Here is a 27,475-nt window from a genome sequence, read left to right as displayed (position 1 = left end):
GCACAATCGACTCCAATCACAGCACAAGCAAATCTGATGCACTCGGAAGGTGGTGGTTGGGTGTGGTGGGGGGGGAGGGTGGGGTTGGGGTTTGGGGCTGGGTGTGGTGGGGGGGGGGAGGGTGGGGTTGGGTGTGGCGGGAAGTGGGGTCTCAGGCAATCAAACAATCACAGGGCAATCGAAGCCGATCACAGGACAATCAATTAGAATTACAGCACAATCGAATCCAATCACAGCACAATCAAATCTGATGCACTCGGAAGCTGATGGGGGGAGGGTGGGATTGGGTGTGGCGGGAAGTGGGGTCTCAGGCAATCAAACAATCACGGGGCAATCGAAGCCGATCACGGGACAATCAAATACAATTACAGCACAATCGAATCCAATCACAGCACAATCAAATCTGATGCACTCGGAAGGTGATGGGGGGAGGGTGGGATTGGGTGTGGCGGGAAGTGGGGTCTCAGGCAATCAAACAATCACGGGGCAATCGAAGCCGATCACGGGACAATCAAATACAATTACAGCACAATCGAATCCAATCACAGCACAATCAAATCTGATGCACTCGGAAGGTGATGGGGGGAGGGTGGGAATGGGTGTGGCGGGAAGTGGGGTCTCAGGCAATCAAACAATCACGGGGCAATCGAAGTCGATCACGGGACAATCAAATACAATTACAGCACAATCGACTCCAATCACAGCACAAGCAAATCTGATGCACTCGGAAGGTGTTGGGGGAGGGGGGAGGGGGGGTTGGGTGTGGTGGGGGGGAGGGTGGGTTTGGGTGTGGTGGGAAGTGGGGTCTCAGGCAATCAAACAATCACGGGGCAATCGAAGCCGATCACGGGACAATCAAATACAATTACAGCACAATTGAATACAAGCGCAGCACAATCGAATACAAGTGCAGCACAGTCAAATACAATGCACTTGGACGGTGATTAGGGGGGGGGGGGCTGAGGGCGATTTGAGGGGGTGGGGGGTTGATCAGGAGCCTGCACGGGGCAGACTGAGTCCTGATCTGATGAGAGGCAGACACAGGGGGTTACTGATCAAAGATCAGTTAGTGATTGCTGGGGAGGACAGATGTAAACAAAGAGCAGGGGATGTAATCAGAAGGGGGGTATGAGGGCAATCGAGGGCCTGGGCAGGTGATCGGTTGCCCCCGCGGGGCAGTTAGGGTCTGCTCTGATGGGTGGGGGTGCTGAGGGGTGATGGACAGGTGATAGACAGGTGATCAGAGGGGGATCAGAGGGGGATCAGGGGGTAAGGTAGCTGTATACAGATGTATACAGTATACAGGGGGGTAGTCTGGGATGGGGTGTGGGGGTGATCTAAAGGTAGGGGGGGGATCAGGGGTGACTAGGAGGCAGTTAGGGACCTAAACTAAGGGGCAGCGTCGCTAGTTAGTGGCAGGTGGGGGGGTTGGGGTTTTACAGGGGTGCAAGGGTGCTGGGCAGGGGTCTGCTGGGGTGATCAGGGGGGGTAGGAAGGCTGGGGTGGGTGATCAGGAAGGCTGAGGGCAAAAAATACAGTGTAGCTGTGTCACTTACAAGTGCTTCCTCCTCGCTGGTGGTCTCTGCAACAATGAGACCACGAGGCGAGGAGGAAGCACGTATAAGGCACTTTGTTTACCTAACAAAGTGCCTTATACTCCCTGATTGGCCTATTGTGCGGATTCCTCCGCTCGCCGGCTCTGCTAAGTGGCCGGCGAGCGGAGACAAAATGCCTATGTAACGATCCCGGGCGGAGGATCGCGTCACGGATGACGCGATCGCTCCGCCCATGCCCTTAGAAGGACCGCCGCCTCTGTGGGTGAGCCGGTCCTTCAGGGCTCCACTTCCCGGCCGCCGCTGTGCGTTAGGCGGTCGGGAAGTGGTTAACGTGGACCTGAACTCTGAACGTCCTCTCTGCTCAAAGATACTCAACAGCATAATAGCCTTTAAACAAAAAACATTTCTTTGTTACAGCTGATACAAATCCTAAAATAAATCTGCACAGTTTCTACTTCCTGATTCATGGAAGCAGACATATTGTTTATAGCCTGTACTTTCAAATGGGCTTATCTGCTTATCTGTCATAGGCAGTCATGTGACACAGGGAGGATCAAATTACAACTAATGATTATACACAAATGAGGGGGAATTACACAGGCTAAACTCTTTAAATACATACAGGGTGCATTTCTGTTATGTTTTCCTTGTGTCCTGTACAAGAGTTCAGGTCCACTTTAAAGCTACCCTTGGTCTACGGATATTTACATTAATAGGAAAATATAGCAGTTGAAGAAAATGTGAATTTAAAGTATTTTTTTTCTTTGCGAGCCCCATACATAATAATATTAAGTATGACAAAATTGGCACTAAATAAGTATTAGGCCTAATGGAAGCATTACTTTGTCACTGTAGCTTTAAAAAGAGTTATTTTATATTATATAAAATAACACTCTTTAAAGCTACAGTAACAAAGTAATGCTTCCATTAGGCCTAGAACTTATTTGTCTGTGTTCAGTAAGAAGCAGAATAATATTCAATGTATTCAACAGAAGAAACTTCAAAATCCTCCTCAAAGGTAACAGACACAGCCACCTCAGAAGGTATCCACCAAGATGTGCCTCTTAATCTCTGTCAGCGACTTCACAGAACCCCAGAGGAGCAGCAGCCTCAAAAATATGGCAATGCAGTGGATGGAAGAATAAAAGGTAGGTGTGATGTTCTTGTCAAAGTACAGCACAGTGCAAAACAATGGTGAACTGGGTGTTACATAGTGACATAGTTACATACTTATTTGGGTTTAAAAAATACATACGTCCATCGAGTTTAACCAGAAAATAAAATACAACACCAGCCTGCTCCCTCACATATCCCTGTTGATCCAGAGGAAGGCGAAAAAAACATTTACAAGGCATGGTCCAATTAGCCCCAAAAGGGAAAAATTCCTTCCCAACTCCAGATGGCAATAAGATAAAATCCCTGAATCAACACCACTGGGCATTACCTAGTAATTATAGCCATGGATGTCTTTCAACACAAGGAAAGCATCTTAAATGCAGATATAGAATGTGCCATAACTACTTCCTGTAGCAATGCATTCCACATCTTAATCACTCTTACTGTAAAGAACCCTTTCCTAAATAAATGTCTAAAACGTTTTTCCTCCATGTGCAGATCATGTCCTCTAGTCCTTTGTGAAAGCCTAGGGACAAAAAGCTCATCCGCCAAGCTTTTATATTGCCCTCTGATGTATTTATACAAGTTAATTAGATCACTTATAAAGATGTGTACACACGCACTACCAGCGCGAGCGGATCGTTCAGAAACAGCCTTATCAGACCACCGACAGCGCGTACACACGCACTACTGTCGGCTAAATGACCGCCCAGCGGGAGGGTCTGGCGGACCCGTCGTTGCCACTGGTAGTGCGTGTGTATGCACCTTATGGCGTCTTTTCTCCAGACTAAATAAACCCAGTTTATCTAACCTTTCTTGGTAAGTGAGATCTTCCATTCCTCATAACTTGAAGGAGACAAAAGGAAACCAAGAGCCCAATATAGTGTAGTATCTCAGTGACAATTAGTCAGGTATACAACAAAGTAATGGTTATACTCACAAACATGGGTCGCCACAAAGGCAACCACTGTAAAGGCAGCCGGGGAGAATTATAACCTGACCCCACTCAGGTTTAAGAAGTTGCTCTCTGTAGATAGGAAGGAATGGGGATATACCCCTCCACCAAGGGTGGACTAGACAATTTGTGAAAGAGTAACACAGAGGCGGCAAGTAGAGTAACAACGATTAAAAGCAGTTTAAAAGGGGGAAGTTGGTGGACTCACCTCCCTCATAGAAAGAAAAATCGGACAATGGGACGTTACTCACAGTATAAAGTAACTTTTTATTATTATTAAAAGCTTTTAATAAAAAGTTACTTTATACTGTGAGTAACGTCCCATTGTCCAGTTTTTCTTTCTACGAGGGAGGTGAGTGCACCAACTTCCCCCTTTTAAACAGCTTTTAATAGTTTTTACTCTACTTGGTAGGGATGATCGGAAAGTGCAATTTCCGTTCCGCTGGAATTGTGGAATTCCGCTAGCACAAAATTCTGTAACTATTACATACCGTCGGAATTTTTCCAAATGCCACGAAATTCAGTTCCGGTGAAACAATTCTCTCTCTCTCCCTCTCTCTCTCTCCTCCTCCTCCTCCATGGATCTTGTCTTCCAGAGATTTGTAGGGTCTCAAAAGCAAGCTCACATACATTGGCCAGGAAAAAAAACCAAGTCAACTGCTTGGAAGGCAGCTATGCTCACTACTTTACCACCAACACTACATGCTGAAGCCAGCCTAGCATGTACCATTGCGATATACACAAGAGAAAAATGAGCTTGCTTATTTGCCTAATTTGCTAGATGAAAGCAGTGGGACACCTGGTGCTACTGCTTACAGGCTTCAATTCAAGACTTCAGAAAGATCATGTGTCCCCCGGATGATGCTGGTGTAACACACACAGCAAAGGACAGCAATTTGAAGTCTGGAAGATTCCAGGGCAAGGGTGGGAAGGATGAAAAGCTAGGTGGCCATGCAACCATTCCTGCTAACCTAAAGCTTACTTGTGGCTTACAACACATTGGCTTAAGACTTTACCAAATCCAATGCTCCAATATGGTGAAGCTTCTCTGTTTGCTGTTTTTTTTTTTTTTAAGTGTGGTGTCACAGTTCACTCATCTCTTCAACTACAAGAAAGGCCCAGGAGTAGTCTTAGCTACCGTAATATCTATGTTACGGCAGGGCCCTTATTACACTTTCTCTTTCAGGGCTATGGAAACTGTTTTGCCCATGCGATAAAGCAAGGTGCAAAAATGAAATCATGCCTAGCAGAGGATGGTTTCGATCCATCGACCTCTGGGTTATGGGCCCAGCACACTTCCGCTGCACCACTCTGCTTACATTTGTATGTAACCTTCAAGTTTAAGAAGGGTACATTAGTTGAAATAGTTACACTACTATCTATGTTACAGCAAGGCCCTAATGACACTTTCTCTTATGGGGCTATGGCCACTGATTGGCCCATGTGGTAAAGCAAGGTGTAAAAACCAAAGTACACCTAGCAGAGGATGGTTTTGATCCATCGACCTCTGGGTTATGGGCTCAGCACGCTTCCGCTGCGCCACTCTGCTGCCATACAGCAGACACTTCGTTGTAGGAAAAAGTGAGTGAGACCGATAGCCGTACGGAAAAATAGGCACTCCTTTGCTTACTTCTTTCTGGCCTTTGTCATCATGAAAGGATCATAGAAATATACAGTATGTAGACATTTGATATATACAGGTTTTGTTTAAAGTGGCATTAAACTTCTTGGAGCAGACTTTTTTCCTCCCTCCACAAGACACACATGCATCCACATAAAATCGTTTAGGAACAGCTGTGTGCACAGTCTCTGTGGTGCAATCAGTTAGCGTGTTCGGCTGTTAACCGAAAGGTTGGTGGTTCAAGCCCACCCAGGGACGGCCTTGCCTATTGTGTTCAACAGTTGTCTGAAGAGAACCCCAGATAGCCATGTAGATTCATCTCGCGCTCTCTCTCTCTCTCTCCAGTAGGGATGGTCACCGCTTTCCACGATTCCGGGCAGAAATTGGTCATTCCGTTCTGTTTGGTCGGAAGGTAATTGCTTTTTCAATCCGGCGGAATTCCGAAATTGCCTGTAAAATTCCACCGGTATCCGTTGATGGTTTTAAGCTAAAAATTCAGTTCAATGGCATCGAGTCCTAGAGAGAGAGAGAGGGAGAGAGAGAGAGATGATTCTACATGGTTATCTGGGGTTCTCTTCGGACAACTGTTGAACACAAAAGGCAAGGCCGTTCCTGGGTGGGCTTGAACCACCAACCTTTCGGTTAACAGCCGAACGCGCTAACCGATTGCCCCACAGAGACTGTGCACGCAGTTGCTGCTAAATGATTTCATGGGGATGTATGTGTGTCTTTTGGAGGGAGGAAGTAAGTCTGCTCCAAGAAGTTTAATGCCACTTTTTCCTACAACAAAGCATTAACTGTGTGGCAGCAGAGTGGCGCAGCAGAAGCATGCTGAGCCCATTACCCAGAGGTCGATGGATTGAAACTATCCTCTACTAGGTGTACTTTGTTTTTTACACCTTGCTTTACCACATGGGCCAATCGGCGGCCATAGCCCCTTAAGAGAAAGTGTCATTAGGGCCTTGCTGTAACATAGATTGTAGTGTAACTATTTCAACTAATATACCCTTCTTAAACTTGAAGATTGTATACAAATGTAAGCAGAGTGGTGCAGCGGAAGTGTGCTGGGCCCATAACCCAGAGATGGATCGAAACCATCCTCTGCTAGGCATGATTTCATTTTTGCACCTTGCTTTATCGCATGGGCGAGGAGGAGGAGGAAGATGAGGAGGAGGAGGAGAGATTTTTTTCTGCCGGATCATCCTTAGTCCGACTTGATGCCATTGAAGTGAATATTCAGTTTAGAACCATCAACGGATACCAGCGGAATTTCATAGGCAATTCTGGAATTCTGCCGGATTGAAAAAGCAATTCCGTTCCGACGGAACGGAATCGCGGAAATCGGTGAGCATCCCTACTACTTGGCGCCTCTGTGTTACTGCTTTACAAACTTCCATCCCTCATATCAATTTTGTTGCGTGTATCTGCACCTGCTCTAAAACTGCAATATCTTTCCTGTAATGTGGTGCCCAGAACTGAATTCCACATTCCAGATGTGGCCTTACTAAAGAGTTAAATGGGCAATATTATGCTAGCATCTCAAGTTTTTATTTCCTTTTTAATGCATCCCAAAATTGTATTCGTTTTAGCTGCAGCGGCTTGGCATTGAATACAATTATTTAACTTGTTGTCGATGAGTACTCCTAAGTCCTCCTCTAAGTTTGATGTCCCCATCTGTATCACGTTTATTTTGTATGGCGCTAGACAATTGCTATGACCAAAATGCATGACTTTACATTTTTCAACATTAAATTTCATGTGCCATTTATGCTATGTGCCCATATAGCCATCCTATCCAGATCCTGTTGCAATATGTCACTATCTTCCTGAGATTTGATGATTCTGCACAATTTTGTGTCATCTGCAAAAATAGCAACATTGCTTTCTACTGCATCTACTAGATCATTAATAAATAAATTGAAGAGTGCTGGACCCAGTACTGACCCCTGTGGGACCTCACTGCCAACAATCACCCATTTTGAATAAGGTCCATTGACCACAGCTCTTTGTTTTCTGTCCATTAGCCAGCTCCCTATCAATGCACACAGACTCTTCCCAAGTCCTTGCATCCTCAACTTTTGCACCAGACTTTTGTGGGGAACAGTGTGGAAGGCCTTTGCAAAGTCCAAGTATATCACATCTACAGCATTCCCAATATCCACATTAGCGTTCACTACCTCATAAAAGCTGAGCATGTTAGTCAAACAGGACCTGTCTTTAAGAAACCCATACTGATGCTAGTAAACCCAAGCTGATGTACAATGTGGGTGTACAATGTGGGTTGTTGCTGTACCCAAACTAACAAAATAACCCAAACTAACAGTGTTTCAACTAGAAACACTGTCACTGGTCATCTCTTCTGGATAGGAAGGAAGTGTGCGGTAATTCTTTTATTGCTTACATTTGAAGCTCTTGGAAGGCCACATAGAATGGCAAAGAGGGCTGCATTCAGCCTGTGGGCCTTGAGTTTGACACCTGTGATGTAGTCAGTGAAGTCAGACTGTAGTGAAGGCATATGATCTGCATGCTGGGCCATTGACTACAGCTGAATAAAGCTGAATATGAGCGGAGTAAAATAATAGCAGATTTACTTACCTGGGGCTTTCTCCAGCCCCTAGAAGCCTATGTGTCCCTCACCACAGCTCTACTCTCAGCGTTCCCATTCATTCATCTCCCCTCTAACGGGTGGCGATGAGTACCTGTGCGGGTGCAAGTGCACGAGTACCTGTGCGGGTGCAAGTGCAAGAGCGAATGGCAGCCATCCACAGCAGAAGACAAATATTTACGTCCCTGGGACTTCAAGTGAAGCTTCCCATGACATAATTATACTGTACCTGCTGCAGAAAGTTGTTAAAGGACCACTGGAACCATGTGATAGGGTTTCCTAGAAGTTTCCTACTTTACTGATTATGCCCCAGGTTTGGTTAATATTAACATGAATTTTATATTTAGATTGCAGGCTCCTGTGGGATTATTTGTACCATCTACTTGATGATAAACGTTATGAATCTTTCATTAAATGGGAAGACAAAGATTCAAGAGTCTTCAGGGTAGTTGATCCAAACAAACTGGCTTCACTTTGGGGAAACCATAAGGTACTTTCTATTCTATTTACCAATAACTTGGATTTCTTAAATGAACAGCCGCAGTGACAAAAAGTACAAATATTTATGGTGACAGAAGTGTAGTTTGTGAATGGAGTGCAAGACTCTGCCACCTGCAGAACTTCTTTTGGCTTCTGTTTTTCCTATCAGTGATTAAAGGGAGAAATCTGATCCTGTCTCCTTGAGAGCTGACTTCTTTATACTTTGTTCTGTGTAAGGAAGCTGGGAGAAAAGGCTTTGGGTGTTGCTGCCCCACACATTGCCCCACATATTGGGCTGTCACACTACTGATGCTCATTGTAGTTTGAGTAGTGTTACAGGGTCAGATTTATCAAAGCATTACCAACAGTTTTTTCTTCTTAAACTGTTCTAACCAGCTAGGGAACTGTTCTGCATGATAATAAGAAAATTCTTAAATCCTACTTAATAGCTGCAGTTTAGCCTGGATTTCTAGAGCTACACTACAGTTAAGAAAAGTGCAAGTCCATTCCTAAATTGTTGCAGATTAACCACTTGCCGACCGCGCACTCATACCGTGCGTCGGCAAAGTGGCAGCTGCAGGACCAGCGACGCAGTTCTGCGTCGCCGGCTGCAGGCTAATTAATCAGGAAGCAGCCGCTCGCGCGAGCGGCTGCTTCCTGTCAATTCACGGCGGGGGGCTCCATGAATAGCCTGCAGGCCGCCGATCGCGGCTCGCAGGCTAAATGTAAACACAAGCGGAAATAATCCGCTTTGTTTACATTGTACGACGCTGCTGCGCAGCAGCGCCGTAAGGCAGATCGGCAATCCCCGGCCAATCAGCGGCCGGGGATCGCCGCCATGTGACAGGGGACAGCCTGTCACTGGCTGCACAGGACGGATAGCGTCCTGTGCAGCCCAGATCACCAGGGGGGACAGGGAGGAGAGGGAGGGGGGGAATCTCGCCGCGGAGGGGGGCTTTGAGGTGCCCCCCCCCCCCCCCCCGCAACACCCATCAGGCAGGAGCAATCAGACCCCCCAGCACATCATCCCCCTAGTGGGGAAAAAAGGGGGGCGATCTGGTCGCTCTGCCTGCACCCTGATCTGTGCTGGGGGCTGTAGAGCCCACCCAGCACAGATCAGCTAAAACACCGCTGGTCCTTAAGGGGGGGCAAAGGGTGGGTCCTCAAGAGGTTAAGAAGTGTTCTACAGATAGTGCAGCAGTGCAGGCTAGACATGATTTGTGAAGGGCTCCTCCCCCCTCACTCTGAGCCTGCTGACAGCAGATGTATTGGTTACGTCAGCAACAGCAATTTTCCTCACACACTGCACTGAGAGACCTTCCTAACTCCTCCTATTTTAGACAGTTTTAGAAGGAATCTGCACTGCATCTAGTGATTTCTTAAGATGTCTGAGACAGTTCTGCACAGATTTCTAAAAACCTATCAATATTTTGTTTTGGACACTCTTGATAAATGTCCCCCACAGAGGTGAAGTGCAGGGACTTGAAACTAAATTCACTGTAAACATAGGCAGCTGCAGGCGGTGCATCCACTGTGGTAAACCTACTGGGAGGTTGAATGCGCTCAGCATGGGCAGTGGAGGGATGTCTGTCCTCCATCTGAGCACAAGCACACCCACACTCAGATTGTGACCTGAGGTGTTTTTGTTGGCACAAGCTGACATAGGTATGTATATGGGTGCTTCCTTTTGCCTGCATTAAAGAGAATCTGTATTGTTAAAATCGCACAAAAGTAAACATACCTGTGTGTTAGGGGACATCTCCTTTTACCCTCTGTCACAATTTCGCCGCTCCTCACCGCATTAAAAGTGGTTAAAAACAGTTTTAAAAAGTTTGTTTATAAACAAACAAAATGGCCACCAAAACAGGAAGTAGGTTGATGTACAGTATGTCCACACATAGAAAATACATTCATACACAAGCAGGCTGTATACAGCCTTCCTTTTGAATCTCAAGAGATCATTTGTGTGTTTCTTTCCCCCTGTTCTCATGCACTGAAGTTTCAGGCTGCTTGTTTCTTCCTGCAAACAGCTTTGTCCTTGTCTGTAATTCTTCAGTATGTGAAAGCCCAGCCAGCTCAGAGGACGATTTATCCAGCTTGTAAAAGATAAGAGAGAAGAGAGAAGCTGCTCTAATCCTAAATAACACACAGGCAGTGTGCATAGAGGGGCCTGGAAGGGGGAGTTCATAGCAGAACCACAACACTGAAGAACTTGGCAGCCTTCCAGACACAGGCTGACAAGTCTGACAGGGGAAAGATACATTGATTTATTACAGAGACAGTGATAGTATAAAGTGCTGCAGTAAGCCAGAACACATTAGAATAGCTTTTTGAACTTGTAGGATGATAAAAAACAGGATGCAATTTTTGTTACGGAGTCTCTTTAAAGGATACCCGAGGCAACCAGATCAGCTGAATCTGAGGCTTTATAGTGGTATGAGCATGGTAGCAGACCAATACCACGGTGTCTGTTTTGTGCTGAAATGCTCAGTGAGCCAGTAATCCCCTCTGTTAGTGACTAGATATTTTTTTTTGTGGAAAATGAAACTGTTCAGCCTTCCTTGTGGAAGAGGTGCCATCAAGGATACAATCCTGATTGTACAAACTTACCAAATCTACTGTATATAGCAGGAGGGTGATTACCTTATGTAGCCCCTTATTTTACACAGAAGTGTGAAGATTGTAGTTGCTTGTCTGGCCTTTAAAATACATATATACAGTATAAAAGGAGCAATCTTATATATAGGAGACCACAGTGACATGTTGCATTCAGAAATACAGAAGGACCATTGAACATTATACCCCTTTGCAGGGATGACTGGTTTTGCTACAAATGTAGTATTCACAATGCCCCAAAACAACAAAAGCTATCAGCCTGTTATTCTCCCATATATGGCACTACTATCCTGTCATGCCTTACTGGGCATGCTCCTATATCATTAGGTCACACACGTGACACATGGTGTCAGTGCAATGCAGATTTTTGGGTAAGCGGCTAATGTTTCAGGTATGATAAAAATATATAAAATTATCATTGCTAAGCAGGGCCGGATTACCGACCAGGCAACAAAAGCAGTCGCTTGGGGCCCCATTCAGAGTCAAAGGGGCCCCATCAGCACATAAACCAGCCCTCGCCATCCTGTCAGCGGTGGCTGGATGGTATAATGGTTAAAGGGACTCTGAGCAGTGCAGTAACTATGGAAAGATGCATATCATTTTAAAGCTCTCTTTCTCCTCTTTCCAATGATATATAAACCGCCGCCCTACGCCGCCCTACGCGATAGAAACCGTGGCAATTTCGATTGTGAAAATAGCGAAAACTAAAAGGCGTAGGGTGGCAGTTTATCTATCATTGGAAAGAGGAGAAAGAGAGCTTCAAAATGATATGCATCTTTCCATAGTTACATTGTATTACACAGGACAACTTTTCTCCAAAGTCAGCAGCTCGATTCAGCACAATGCAATGAAATATAAGGAACCCAGGGGGATATAATTACAAACATCATGCTGGTAGGTGTGAGGATGTAATTAATTAGTTGTGGGTATGCTTAAAGGCATACCCACAGGCACTGCTCGGAGTCCCTTTAAGGGCTCTGCCTCTGACACAGGAGACCAGGGTTCAAATCTCGGCTCTGCCTGTTCAGTAAGCCAGCACCTATTCAGTAGGAGACCTTAGGCAAGTCTCTCTAACACTGCTACTGCCTATAGGGCGCATCCTAGTGGCTGCAGCTCTGGCGCTTTGAGTCCGCCAGGAGAAAAGCGCGATATAAATGTTATTTGTCTTGTCTTGTCAAATGATGCCGTGCGCTGCTTATTGTCTTCAGAGCCAGGCTCTCCTCCTAGGTCCACCTCCTGCTACTGTGCGCTCTGCCACTGCCCACTCCTCCCTCCCTTCCCACAGAGAACCACAGCTGCAGCAAGAATGATAGCAGCAGATGGCAAACGCTCACTCACCTATCCATGATCCAAGCGATAGAGATACCGTCATCTGAAAGCCATCTGTCTCTTCTACAGTGCAGCCGCTCGCTCTGAACTTCCTGATTCTCAGATCAGACAGGAAGTAGGAAGTAGTAATAGTAGTAGTAACGGAGCGGCAGCACTCTAGAGGAGACAGATGGGCTCCGGATGACGGGACCTCTATTGCTTGGATCGCAATAGGTGAATGTGAGTCATCTGGTGCTGTCATTCTCCTCCGCTGCGGCTGCCTTCTCTGCTGGACTATCGTATTCACTGGGATGGAGGCTGCATGGTGGCTGCCTAGTTTGGGAGGAACTCGGTTGTTCGGTGGTGGGGGTGGTGGTTACGTAATTCTGTCTGGGGAACGGCTTCCGGGTTGGCGGTGTCCTGAGCTTTCTGCTATTGCCAGGCTGGAGATGCAGGGGGAAAGTGCTGCTGCTGTGATATCTGGCGCCCTCTTCACAGGGGTGCCCCAGCCCCTGAGTGCAAATGTCCCAGCCATTCATCTCTCACTCTGCATTTTGCCGCTGCTATTCCCTGCATTGTGCACCCACAGAGGAAAGCGGGCTGTTGCCCATAGCAACCAGTAGCTCGGCTGCCCCGGTGTGTGCGGCTGCATCTTCTGATTCTATTACGACATGATGGGGGGCCCAAATCAGTTACTTTGCTTAGGGCCCCATTTAGCCTTAATCCGGCTCTGTTGCTAAGGACTATAGTAAATTGCAACTGTAAAGTTCCTCAATCTGTTTTTTGCAGAATCGCCCAAACATGACCTATGAGAAGATGTCAAGAGCACTGAGACAGTATTACAAAACAAATCTTTTAAAAAAAGAATCAGGACAGAAGCTGACATTCAGGTAATATTCAGCTGTTTTTTTCTTGTCAGATCGGCCTGTTTCATAATACTGGTGTGTTTCTGCTTTTGTATACTTAAAGGACTACTGAAGTGAGAGGCAGCCATATTTATTTCCTTTTAGGCAATAACAGTTGGCAGACTATCCGATCAGGTGTTTCTGGCACTATGTTCAGATCTGACAAGATTAGCTTCATGTTTGTTTCTGGTGTTATTCAGACAGTACTGTAGCCAAATAGATCAGCAGGGCTTACAAGCAACTGGGATTGATTAAAAGGAAATAAATATGGCACTCTTCATATTCTTCTCACTTCAGTTGTCCTTTAACCTCCCTGGCGGTGCATTTCTGTCCGGAAATATGAGTCAAAAGCGGTACATTTATTTAAAAAATTTTAGGCCTTCAATTTTTCGGTCATAACTCACCAAAATATGTCTGATTAAAAGCCTGGTAGACATTCTGCATATAAATAAAAAAATGGAACACAAATTTGTTGATTTATTACATAAGAAATCGGTAACTGTAATCGAATATTCCATCATCCTGTGCTTTCAAATTAGCCTATCACCATCTCTGCCTTGGCAGTCAGGTGACACGGGAGAGATCAAACTTTGTTGAATATAGAGAAATGAGGAGAAATTAGACACGCTAATATATATATATATATATTGTAGAGGTCATCAAGGCTGGGTGCTGGACGGGAGATATGTTTCCCCGCTGTTTGGACTCTGGTCCCTTTAAGCACGTGTGGTCCGTGGAAAGGAGCCCGGGTTTTTAGGCAGCAAGCAATTGCTGCCTGTGTGTTTTTTTTTTTCTTTTCAGGGCCGGACTCCTGGGATGGGAGGGAAGGATGGGCGGGCCTTCCCATCCCACCTCGGGCCACACCTGTTTTCCTCTGGGCTGTTCAGCTCAGGTAATGAGATTCATAAGGGCTGCTCTGACAGGCAGTCAGGGAAGGTGTTTGGAGGAGTAGCATGCTGGCTACTGAAACTCTTGTCTATAGAGTATTGCAAATAAGATTGCTGAAAGCTTGCTGAAGGCCAGACCACACACTGGACTGTGAATTATGTGTGGTTTGGTCCTGTTGGAGACTTGCTGTATCTGAACAAACTGGACTTTACCTTTACCAAAGCTGAAGTAAGCTTCCTGTTATTTTCCTTTTACTGCTGATGTCAAGCTGTTTAATTCCCTGCTGGTTAAATAAATGGACTTTGTTTTTATACAAACTGTGTACTGCGTGCTGGCTGCGAACCCCAACTTTACAACTGGTGGAGGATGCGGGCAGCACAGCACTGCAGAGAAGAAAAAAAGTTCCATTTAAAAAGTGACATTTAAAGGGCCAGTCTTCTTGTGTGCATCATGGAGGAAGTGGTGAAGCAGTTGGCCTTGGCAACTTTACAGCTGCAGCAGAGTATGGTGGCCCAGCAGGCGAGCATGGTGACCCAACAGCAAGCCACAGAGGCACAAGCTGCGGCACATCAGCAAGCTATAGAAGCCCTACGGGAGACCGCAGAGGCACAAGCAGCGACTCAACAGCGGGCCGCAGAGGCGCAAGCTGCGGCACAACAGCAAGCCACAGAAGCCCTACGAGAGGCCTCGGAAGCAAAGGTCAGGCAGTTCCAGATAGGAGACAGAGTGGCGGTGTTAATTCCCACCGTGGAAAGTAAATTTTTGGCTAGGTGGCAAGGACCTTTCGAAATTATCGAAAAAATAGGAGATGTGAACTATAAGGTACATCAGCCTGGGAAACGGAAACCGTTTCAACTATATCATGTGAATTTGTTGAAGCTCTGGAAAGAGAGAGAAACCGATCCGGTTATGGTGGGTGTGAGTGTGGTGCCCCAGGTCAGCATCGAGAGTGTGAAAATAGCTCCCACCCTGTCTAAGCCGCAGGTTCAACAGGTGAAGGAGTTTCTCCAGAGAAACAGGGGGATATTTTCAGATTTGCCGGGTCTCACCCATTTGATCGAGCATAACATTATAACTGAGCCCAGGACAAAAGTTTTCATCAAGCCCTATCGAATTCCGGAGGCCCGCAGGAAGGCCGTGTCGGAAGAGGTAAAACGGATGTTAGAGCTGGATATCATTGAGGAATCACAGAGTGATTGGTCGAGCCCAATAGTGTTGGTACCCAAGCCCAACGGAACTTGGCGGTTCTGCAATGATTTCCGGAAATTGAACGATGTGTCCAAGTTTGATGGATATCCGATGCCCCGGGTAGACGAGCTGATTGAAAGATTAGGCCCTGCTCGTTACATTTCCACATTAGATCTGACCAAGGGGTATTGGCAAATACCCTTGGCCAAGGAAGCTCGGGAAAAAACTGCATTTTCCACACCCGAGGGGCATTTCCAATACAAGCGGATGCCTTTTGGGTTGCAGACTGCCCCCGCCACCTTCCAGAGAGTCATGGACAGGTTGCTGCGTCCCCATCAGAGATATGCGTCAGTCTATTTGGATGACATTGTCATTTTCAGCTCAGACTGGGAGTCCCACTTGCCGAAGGTACAAGCAGTCCTGGATGCGTTGAGAAAAGGGGGTTTCACAGTGAACCCCGAGAAATGTGCCCTAGGTATGGAAGAGGCGAAGTACTTGGGGTACATTGTCGGAAAGGGGTTGGTGAAACCCCAAGTGAACAAGGTTGAGGCAATCCAGGAATGGCCCCGCCCCGTCAGTAAGAAGCAGGTTCGTGCTTTCTTAGGCATAGTGGGGTACTACAGACGCTTCATCCCCAATTTTTCCACCCTGGCAGCCCCCTTGACTGATTTGACGAAGGGCCGCAAGTCAGTAATGATCCAATGGACTAGGGAAACCGACAAAGCGTTTATGGAGTTAAAGTTAGCATTGTGCCAAAATCCTGTCCTGGTAGCCCCAGATTTCACCCGAGAGTTTGTGGTGCAGACAGATGCCTCAGATGTGGGATTGGGGGCGGTGCTCTCCCAGGTGATTGATGGTGAGGAACATCCAGTAGTTTTTCTCAGTAGGAAGCTGACAGCGGCTGAGAAAAACTATGCGGTTGTGGAGAGAGAATGCCTGGCCATAAAATGGGCTCTGGACTCCCTGCGCTACTATTTGCTGGGCAGGAAGTTCAGGCTCATTTCCGACCATGCACCTCTGTATTGGATGAAACAGAATAGGGGTACGAATGCCAGAGTGTCCCGGTGGTTTCTCTCTCTCCAGGAGTTCAACTTTTTGGTGGAACACAGGCCTGGAAAAGAGCATCAGAACGCTGATGCTCTTTCCCGAGTTCATTGCATGGTGGGTCAAAGTGCCTCCACCGCCTCCTCGGGGTTGAGGCAGAGGGGGGGGATATGTAGAGGTCATCAAGGCTGGGTGCTGGACGGGAGATATGTTTCCCCGCTGTTTGGACTCTGGTCCCTTTAAGCACGTGTGGTCCGTGGAAAGGAGCCCGGGTTTTTAGGCAGCAAGCAATTGCTGCCTGTGTGTTTTTTTTTTCTTTTCAGGGCCGGACTCCTGGGATGGGAGGGAAGGATGGGCGGGCCTTCCCATCCCACCTCGGGCCACACCTGTTTTCCTCTGGGCTGTTCAGCTCAGGTAATGAGATTCATAAGGGCTGCTCTGACAGGCAGTCAGGGAAGGTGTTTGGAGGAGTAGCATGCTGGCTACTGAAACTCTTGTCTATAGAGTATTGCAAATAAGATTGCTGAAAGCTTGCTGAAGGCCAGACCACACACTGGACTGTGAATTATGTGTGGTTTGGTCCTGTTGGAGACTTGCTGTATCTGAACAAACTGGACTTTACCTTTACCAAAGCTGAAGTAAGCTTCCTGTTATTTTCCTTTTACTGCTGATGTCAAGCTGTTTAATTCCCTGCTGGTTAAATAAATGGACTTTGTTTTTATACAAACTGTGTACTGCGTGCTGGCTGCGAACCCCAACTTTACAATATATATATATATATATATATATATATATATATATATACAGTGGTGTGAAAAACTATTTGCCCCCTTCCTGATTTCTTATTCTTTTGCATGTTTGTCACACTTAAATGTTTCTGCTCATCAAAAACCGTTAACTTTTAGTCAAAGATAACATAATTGAACACAAAATGCAGTTTTAAATGATGGTTTTTATTATTTAGTGAGAAAAAAAACTCCAAATCTACATGGCCCTGTGTGAAAAACTGATTGCCCCCCCCCCCCCCTTGTTAAAAAATAACTTAACTGTGGTTTATCACACCTGAGTTCAATTTCTGTAGTCACCCCCAAGCCTGATTACTGCCACACCTGTTTCAATCAAGAAATCACTTAAATAGGAGCTATCTGACACAGAGAAGTAGACCAAAAGCACCTTAAAAGCTAGACATCATGCCAAGATCCAAAGAAATTCAGGATCACATTAGAACCAAAGTACTGTAATTGAGATCTTTCAGTCTGGTAAAGGTTATAAAGCCATTTCTAAAGCTTTGGGACTCCAGCGAACCCCAGTGAGAGCCATTATCCATAAATGGCAAAAACATGGAACAGTGATGAACCTTCCCAGGAGTGGCCGGCCGTCCATAATTACCCCAAGAGCGCAGAGAAAACTCATCCGAGAGGCCACAAAAGACCCCAGGACAACATCTAAAGAACTGCAGGCCTCACTTGCCTCAATTAAGGTCAGTGTTCACGACTCCACCATAAGAAAGAGACTGGGCAAAAATGACCTGCATGGCAGATATCCAAGGCGCAAACCACTTTTAAGCAAAAAGAACATTAAGGCTCATCTCAATTTTGCTAAAAAACATCTCAATGATTGCCAAGACTTTTGGGAAAATACCTTGTGGGCCGACGAGACAAAAGTTGAACTTTTTGGAAGGTGCGTGTCCCGTTACATCTGGCGTAGAAGTAACACAGCATTTCAGCAAAAGAACATCATACCAACAGTAAAATATGGTGGTGGTAGTGTTATGGTCTGGGGTTGTTTTGCTGCTTCAGGACCTGGAAGGCTTGCTGTGATAGATGGAACCATTAATTCTACTGTCTACCAAAAAATCCTGAAGGAGAATGTCCGGCCATCTGTTCGTCAACTCAAGCTGAAGCAATCTTGGGTGCTGCAGCAGGACAATGACCCAAAACACACCAGCAAATCCACCTCTGAATGGCTGAAGAAAAACAAAATGAAGACTTTGGAGTGGCCTAGTCAAAGTCCTGACCTGATTCCTATTGAGATGTTGTGGCATGACCTTAAAAAGGCGGTTCATGCTAGAAAACCCTCAAATAAAGCTGAATTACAACAATGCTGCAAAGATGAGTGGACCAAAATTCCTCCAGAGCGCTGTAAAAGACTCATTGCAAGTTATCGCAAACGCTTGATTGCAGTTATTGCTGCTAAGGGTGGCCCAACCAGTTATTAGGTTCAGGGGGCAATTTCTTTTTCACACAGGGCCATGTAGGTTTTGAGTTTTTTTTCTCACTAAATAATAAAAACCATAATTTAAAGCTGCATTTTGTGTTCAATTATGTTATCTTTGACTATAGTTAACGGTTTTTGATGAGCAGAAACATTTAAGTGTGACAAACATACAAAAAAATAAGAAATCAGGAAGGGGGCAAATAGTTTTTCACACCATATATATATATAAAAATATATATACAGTGGTGTGAAAAACGATTTGCCCCCTTCCTGATTTCTTATTCTTTTGCATGTTTGTCACACTTAAATGTTTCTGCTCATCAAAAACCGTTAACTATTAGTCAAAGATAACATAATTGAACACAAAATGCAGTTTTAAATGATGGTTTTTATTATTTAGTGAGAGAAAAAACTCAAAACCTACTTGGCCCTGTGTGAAAAAGAAATTGCGCCCTGAACCTAATAACTGGTTGGGCCACCCCTAGCAGCAATAACTGCAATCAAGCGTTTGCGACAACTTGCAACGAGTCTTTTACAGCGCTCTGGAGGAATTTTGGCCCACTCATGTTTGCAGAATTGTTGTTATTCAGCTTTATTTGAGGGTTTTCTAGCATGAACCGCCTTTTTAAGGTCATGCCACAACATCTCAATAGGATTCAGGTCAGGACTTTGACTAGGCCACTCCAAAGTCTTCATTTTGTTTTTCTTCAGCCATTCAGAGGTGAATTTGCTGGTGTGTTTTGGGTCATTGTCCTGCTGCAGCACCCAAGATCGCTTCAGCTTGAGTTGACGAACAGATGGCCGGACATTCTCCTTCAGGATTTTTTGGTAAACAGTAGAATTAATGGTTCCATCTATCACAGCAAGCCTTCCAGGTCCTGAAGCAGCAAAACAACCCCAGACCATCACACTACCACCACCATATTTTACTGTTGGTATGATGTTCTTTTGCTGAAATGCTGTGTTACTTCTACGCCAGATGTAACGGGACACGCACCTTCCAAAAAGTTCAACTTTTGTCTCATCGGTCCACAAGGTATTTTCCCAAAAGTCTTGGCAATCATTGAAATGTTTTTTTAGCAAAATTGAGATGAGCCTTAATGTTCTTTTTGCTTAAAAGTGGTTTGCGCCTTGGATATCTGCCATGCAGTCAGTTTTTGCCCAGTCTCTTTCTTATGGTGGAGTCGTGAACACTGACCTTAATTGAGGCAAGTGAGGCCTGCAGTTCTTTAGATGTTGTCCTGGGGTCTTTTGTGGCCTCTCGGATGAGTTTTCTCTGCGCTCTTGGGGTAATTTTGGTCGGCCGGCCACTCCTGGGAAGGTTCATCACTGTTCCATGTTTTTGCCATTTGTGGATAATGACTCTCACTGTGGTTCGCTGGAGTCCCAAAGCTTTAGAAATGGCTTTATAACCTTTACCAGACTGATAGATTTCAATTACAGTACTTTTGTTCTCATTTGTTCCTGAATTTCTTTGGATCTTGGCATGATGTCTAGCTTTTGAGGTACTTTTGGTCTACTTCTCTGTGTCAGATAGCTCCTATTTAAGTGATTTATTGATTGAAACAGGTGTGGCAGTAATCAGGCATGGGGCTGACTACAGAAATTGAACTCAGGTGTAATAAACCACCTTTAAGTTATTTTTTAACAAAGGGGGGGGCCAATCACTTTTTCACGCAGGGCCATATAGATTTGGAGGTTTTTTTTCTCACTAAATATTAAAAACCATCATTTAAAACTGCATTTTGTGTTCAATTAGGTTATCTTTGACTAATAGTTAACGGTTTTTGATGAGCAGAAACATTTAAGTGTGACAAACATGCAAAAGAATAAGAAATCAGGAAGGGGGCAAATAGTTTTTCACACCACTATATATATATATATATATATATATACACATATATAGATATATATACATATATATATCTATATATACATACACATATATATATATATAAATATATACATATATATATACAGTATATACATATATATGCAGCGTATATATATATAAAATAAATGCAGATCAGGCTTTTTTAAATTTTATTTTCTTCTGCCCTGTGCGACTCTTCAGGGCCACTTTAATTTTTTGTCCCGCCCCGTGACGTCACGCCGTGCTCTGATTGACCGCCGGGTCCCCGGAACAAGAGTGTGGCTGTGGGGATCCCGGCGGCCAGCGATGCAGGGACAAAGGCCAGGGGAAGACAGGGGGAGATTCTGGAGTCCCGCTGCGCAGCAGCGATCGCACGTGGGACTCCTACGCAGCAAGGAATTCCCTAGCCCGACCTGAGCTCGGGCTTACCGCTCGCAGCTCATCTCTCCCAGCCCGAGATCAGGTCGGGCTTACTGCCAGGGAGGCTACTATATCACATTATGTACAACCACTGTGTCCCTGCGTCCTCCTCCTGTGTCCCTGTGTCCATGCTTTCAGCGTACCACGCAGGCGCTGCACGCGTGCGACCGTTGGGACAGCAGGAGGATGGGGCCAGGGGGCAGTGGTGTGCGGGAGCGTGCACGTGTGTGGGTAAAAGTTGCGGTGCGCCCGGGTACGCCGTGCGCGTGCATGCGTGCTGACATGCGGCAGTGGGGATGGGCGAGAGGGGAGGGGGGTTGTAAGGCAGAGGCCTAACGCCCGTTATTTTAACAGGTCTTAAGTCTAGTGACTCATAACTAGCAGTGCTGGATTTTGACCAAGGGCACCTAGGCCATGGCCTAGGGCACCACAGGAGCAAGGGCACCAAAGCAGCAGGCTAAACTGGTGCAGCATTTGTAAGCTTGCAAATGCTGCAATGCAGGGAGATCAGGCTAGTGCCTGACCGCAGTACCCTGCTGCTAGCCGCTCTCTGTGCATGTTTGCATTGTGGCCAGCGACTATGGGCTTGGGCAGCATTGGAGACGGAAAGGAAGAGGAAATTTCTGCACTGGAGATAAGTAGATAAATGATGGCTGCTGCGGTGTGAAGGTGAACTGGCAACCTATACTGAAATAGGTCCGGGAAAAGTAGGGATTAGGGGAGTTATTTGGCTACCTATACTGGAGTTAGAGCGGGGGAGGGGTCATCTGGCTACCTATACTGGGGGGGTCATCAGGTTACCTTTACTAGAGGGAAGGGGGTGAGGGTCATCTTGCTACCTATACTGAAAGGGGGCAGCTGGTGACAGTGGCCTTGGGCGGTAAAGAGTACAAACCCGGCCCTGATAACTAGTTTGTGTCACTCTGTACCAAGTGTTTGCTTAAGTGTAGGCAGGGGGAGATAGAGCTTTTCATTAAAGAGTTTACACATTATAAAATACTGTAAGTACTCTAACATTTTTTTGTTGTGTTTCTGAAAAAGTTCAGAGCACTTTTTAATCACATGTATGTCTCTCTCTGAACTAGATATGAGGCAACCATGCAGTATTGTTGCTATGGCCACAAACTGCATTGTAACCTAGTAGGAAATTGTGAACAAAGGCAAGAAGAAAAAACTGGCAATAAAGACAGAGACCATCAGAGGAGCTCACAATCTTATCCCTACCAAAGTCATATGTCCATATACCAAACTCTAATTCTTCTGTTAAATGATGATACATAGAAGAGCATTCTGCAGCACACAGTACAGACTAATAATAAATGCCCCTACACTTTCAGATTTCTGAGGTCACCAAAAGAGAGATTGACATCAGAGAAGTTGAGGCAGCTGGAAGCTGGAGACACACTGGATTCCCAAGAGGATGTGATGGCAGTTTCACCACAATGTCTTTCATTAACGTAGAATCTGAGGTTTTAGAGGCTTTGTATATTAAGGGTTTTATCTCTTAGGCGGTACACGTATTGCCTATCCAGTTCAGGCACAGTTTTTTGCACAATATAATTTACATTAATTATTATTAAAAACATGTTTTGTGAAAAAATATGATGCAGTTTTTGAAAAAAATAACTGCCACACCAGTTAACAGACTCTCATCTCCTTCATAGTGATCTCCAACTGCCCAGATGATATATATATATATATATATATATATATATATATATATATATATATATATATATATATATATATATATATATATTAATGCAGTAGGTATTCTTATTTGGAAAAAAATGGTGTTTTAAAAAAATTGTGTTTTTTGTGCATATTTTATTTTAGATAATATTGCGCTAAATGCATATTAAAAAAAACTCTGCCTGAACTGGGCCAAAAAATAGTTTAGACAGTAAGAAAAGGAGTTACAACTTCTTTGGAGCTTTTGCTGCTGCTTGTCTCCCTAACTACTTGTCTCTGGGTCCTTCGCTTTAATACTGTGCATCCGGAAAGTATTCACAGCGCATCACTTTTGCCACATTTTGTTAAGTTACAGCCTTATTCCAAAATGGATTAAATTCATTTTTTCCTCAGAATTCTACACACAACATCCCATAATGACAATGTGAAAAAATCTACTTGAGATTGTTGCAAATTTATTACAAATAAAAATATTGAGAAAGCACATGTACATAAGTATACACAGCCTTTGCCATGAAGCTCAAAACTGAGCTCCGGTGCATTCTGTTTCCCCGATCATCCTGGAGATGTTTCTGCAGCTTAATTGGAGTCCACCTGTGGTACATTCAGTTGACTGGACAGGGCACACACCTGTCTATATAAGGTCTCACAGTTGACAGTTCATATCAGAGCGCAAACCAAGCATTAAGTCAAAGGAATTGTCTGTAGACTTCCAGAACAGGATCTGGGGAAGGTTACAGAAACATGTTTGCTGCTTTGAAGATCACAATAAGCACACGGGCCTCAATAATTCACAACTGGAAGACATTCAAAACCACCAGGAGAGCTAGACTGCCATCTAAACTGAGCAATTGGGAAAATCCCTCTGTCAGAGTTCTAGAGATCCTCTGCGGAGAGAGAAGGACCTTCCCGAAGGACAACCATCTCTGCAGAAATCCTCCAATTAGGCTGGTATGTAGAAAGGCCAGACGGAAGCCATTCCCTAGGCAGATGGCAGCCCGCCTGGAGTTTGCCAAAAGGATTGTCAGAGCATGAGAAACAAAACTCTCTGGTCTGATAAGACAAAGACTAAACTCTTTGGTGTGAATGCCAGGCATCACATTTGGAGGAAACCAGGCACTGCTCATCACCAGGCCAATACCATCCCTACAGTGATAGTGGGGGCAGCATCATGCTGTGGGGCTGTTTTCAGCAGCAGGAACTGGAAGACTAGTTAGGATAAATGAAAAGATGACTGCAGAAATGTACCGAGACATCCTGGATGAAAACCTGCTCCAGAGCGCTTTTGAACTCAGACTGGGGCGACGGTCCATCTTTCAGCAGGACAATGACCCTAAGCACACTGCCAAGATATCAAAGGAGTGGCTTCAGGACAACTATGTGAATTTCCTTGATTGGCCGAGACAGAGCCCAGACTTTAACCCCCTTGCCGGTCCAATTCCCGTGGCAAGGGGGCAGCACAGCACTTTTTTTTTTTAATCATGTAGCGAGCCCTGGGCTTGCTACATGATAGCCGCTGAGCAGCGGCATCCCCGCAGCCACTCCGATCTCCTCCGGCGATCAGAGTAAGCAGGAAATCCCGTTCAGAACAGGATTTCCTGCTGGGCTTCCCCGGTCGCCATGGCGACGGGGCGGGATGACGTCACCGACGTCATGGACGTCGGGACGTCAGAGGGAATCCCGATCCACCCCTCAGGGCTGCCTGGCACGGATTGGCCAGGCTGCGCAAGGGGTCTGGAGGGGGGGTGGCGGCGCGGCGGGTAGCGGCGAATCGGCGGCGATCGGTGGCGATCGGAATATGCACGCAGCTAGCAAAGTGCTAGCTGCGTGCAATAAAAAAAATTATGCAAATCGGCCCAGCGGGGCCTGAGAAATCCGCCTGCGCAGGTTACCCCGAGCTGAGCTCGGGATAACCGGCAAGGAGGTTAAGCCAATTGAACATATCTGAAGAGATCTTAAAATGGCTGTGCACCAACACTTACCATCCAACCTGATGGAGCTTGAGAGGTGCTGAAAACAGGAATGGGTGAAACTGGCCAAGGCTAGTTGTGCCAAGCTTGTGGCATCATATTCAAAAAGACTCAAGGCTGTAATTGTTGCCAAAGGTGCATCAACAAAATATTGAGCAAAGGCTGTGACTACTTATGTACATGTGATTTCTAAGTTTTTATTTTTAATAAAATTGTCAAAACCTCAGGTAACCTTTTTTTTCATGTTGTTTTTATGGGACGTTGTGTGTAGAATTTTGAGGGAAAAAATGAATAGAATTTTCTATGCTTCCATACTTTATTTTCCTGATTATGTGACATGCCTCAGAGTCACAGGTATACAGCATAGAGCGTGTGGCTGTCAGGAAGGCCAGAGGAGACCTAAAGCAACACTGGAGCAGGTAACTATTAAACTGCTCCACTGCACTACTGTGCAGAAGGGGGGGGGGGGAGAGGGCCTCTTACAGTCATTATAATTACACCACTTGCCGTAGTTTGAGACTGTTAAAGAAATGCTATATCTTACTAAACAATTTGGCCCATGACTTAGACCATGTTTTAGATTTAGGCCACTTATGTGATGACTATGACACCCCTGCTCCACTCTAAGAATACTGGAATTACTTGTTACTACCTCTGTAGTTAGAGAGATTCACAGGAAATTCTTCTAGTTGGGGACACAGACAGCGCTAAAAACCCAGAAGAGATTCTAAACTCTTTCCACACTATCCAAATAATATAGAGTAAAAAAAAATATTTAAGTTGGGCTGCAATGTATAACTCTGTAACACTATAATTACTAATTTATTTAAATGTATTTATGTGGGCTTGAAAAAACACAGTAATGGCCACTTTGCAGGTGGTTAGCTGATCTCACACCATTCTATAGGAATATGTAAAAACTTTCATATTAGTAAAACAATGCAAGAGGATGCTATTAGCTAAACTAAATAAGTAAATAATTATGGCAGACCAATACCAAGTGAGAAAATGTGAAATATTCTGTAATCTATTTAGAAAGTATGTGGTTGATTCAGAAATAGATCATTTGTCTTTCTTTCCATTCTTTTTATAAGGTTTGTTTTCGGAAGTTTTAATAAAAACTTATAATTAAAACAAAGTTACCAGCTGCAGAATTATGTCATTCGTAAAAATGCGTTGTCACATTCATGGGCACAGTAACATACTTGCTGATGTACACAAACGTAATGTCATACATTATTATTATTATTATTTTTTTATAACAATTTTTATTGGTTGCACCAGATATGCAAATACAAGTATAAAGATACGTAGAATTTGAACTATGCTTATAAAAAACATACAATAAACATAATGGAACAGAGTTTTGAAGTGGGATATACAAGTTCAAAATGAAGACTAAATACAAGATTACATCCTATCAATACAAGATTACATCCTATCAATACAAGATACATCCTATCAATGTAGCTCAAGCAATGACAGGTAAAAAAAAAGGAAGCTGATGAGGTAAGCAGGACATGACCAGCACTTGGAGCCCATAAACCTCAATGACATCAGCCCCTCCCCTAACGTCCACTCGGCGTACAACATCTATCAAAAGTAAAATAAAGGTTGTCGAAATGCGGACTCACAAAATCACAAAAACAAGAAATCAGTGTCTCTTTGTCCACCCAGGGGGCCAGCACACCTTACATAAAAAGGTGTACATAAAATCCAGGACGGTATCTCAGCTTACCTCATTAGAGACTTATAGGCCTCTTTGTCAGTAAAGTCAAGCCATAGATCCCATGTCCTAGTGTATTTGTCTCTTTTATCATGTTTCAGAGAGATCAAATCTTCAATATCAGCGATGGCCTGTACCTTCTCAAACCACATTTTAATAGACGGGGGTTGGAGGTGAGGGGAGGGGTGGTTGGGGATTATTTTGCTGCATTAAGCAAATGACATGGGAAAGAGCCCTTGTATCCTTTTCCCATGCCAGGCATCATATGAAACAAAAAGGTTTCTGGCTCCCAAGGTATGTTGAACTCAGCAATGGTTTTAATCAATCCCTGTACTTGTCTCCAATATCAAGAAATTTGAGGGCATGACCACCATATATGAAGCATATCACCTGGTTGGGCAATGGACCTCCAGCAAGTGTCTGGGTGTGAGCTATAGACTCGCTAATAAATGCATATAATGGTGTCCCTAATTCCCATATAAATAGTGGAAACTGATTGGGGAGGGGGGGGTGAGTGGGAATGTTTTATTCTAATTATCTTTAAATGACTTAAAATAACTTAAAACAAGGCCCTGATGATTAATTCTATGTACTTGTGCTAAGTACACAGGGTACAACTTCCTGTCAGATTGACGGGTGGCACTGGTTATTTCCGACTTGTCCCATTGGCTCCCAATCAATAATGGGACCAATTTTGTGAAGTGAATATTGATCCGTTATTGATCAGGAGCAGTTTGGACATGTACACACGATGCACCAATCAGATTACCTGTCAACCTAGCTTTACCTTACTGAGTATTGTTTTAACCTCTTGGCGACCACGTCACGCCAATGGGCGTGCATGCGGCGCCAGCCCCAGGACTGCATAATGCTGAATGGCGTAAAGTCCTTGGGGTGGAATTTGCAAGGGATCGCATTGCGCACGCATCCCTGCTTCAATGACGGCGCTCCGCACCGCCATCAGCCTCCCAGCGGCGATCGTCTAATAACAGTGTACAGCGCCCCTGGGGAAGACAGAAGTGTCTGGCTATCATAAGCTGAAGCCTATAACAGCTGATCACAGGGATTGGCTGGCGGGGGGAGGAAGGGCGGTCCTAGAAAAAAAGAATAAACAGAAAAGGGTAAAATTTATTAGAAAAATAATAAAATAAATATTTGGCAAAAAATAAATAAACATTGGGGGAGCGATCAGACCCCACCAACAGAAAGCTCTGTTGGTGGGGAGAAAGGGGGGGGTAATCACTTGTGTGCTGTGTTGTGCAGCCCTGCAGCGAGGCCTTCAAGCTGCAGTTGCA

The 27,475-nt window shown here is 45.0% G+C and overlaps 1 protein-coding gene across 1 annotated transcript in view; it reads left to right on the top strand.

Moving 5' to 3' along the window:
- The window catches only part of LOC137544477 (transcription factor ETV7-like), a 50,136-nt gene extending 27,670 nt beyond the window's left edge, over window positions 1-22,466 (top strand). The window contains exons 5-8 of the mRNA XM_068265564.1: window positions 2,549-2,704; window positions 8,201-8,343; window positions 13,047-13,147; window positions 22,130-22,466. Of these exons, the coding sequence (XP_068121665.1) occupies window positions 2,549-2,704; window positions 8,201-8,343; window positions 13,047-13,147; window positions 22,130-22,253 (524 nt within the window). The 3' untranslated portion in view covers window positions 22,254-22,466. The remainder of the gene's footprint in view (window positions 1-2,548; window positions 2,705-8,200; window positions 8,344-13,046; window positions 13,148-22,129) is intronic.
- Window positions 22,467-27,475: the final 5,009 nt, after the last annotated feature.

This window comes from Hyperolius riggenbachi, chromosome 2, assembly GCF_040937935.1.
Source record: "Hyperolius riggenbachi isolate aHypRig1 chromosome 2, aHypRig1.pri, whole genome shotgun sequence".
In the NCBI taxonomy this organism is placed as follows: Eukaryota; Metazoa; Chordata; class Amphibia; order Anura; family Hyperoliidae; genus Hyperolius; species Hyperolius riggenbachi.
The sequence above is the reverse complement of the archived record's forward strand: the minus strand, read 5'-3'. Positions and strand labels throughout refer to the sequence as shown.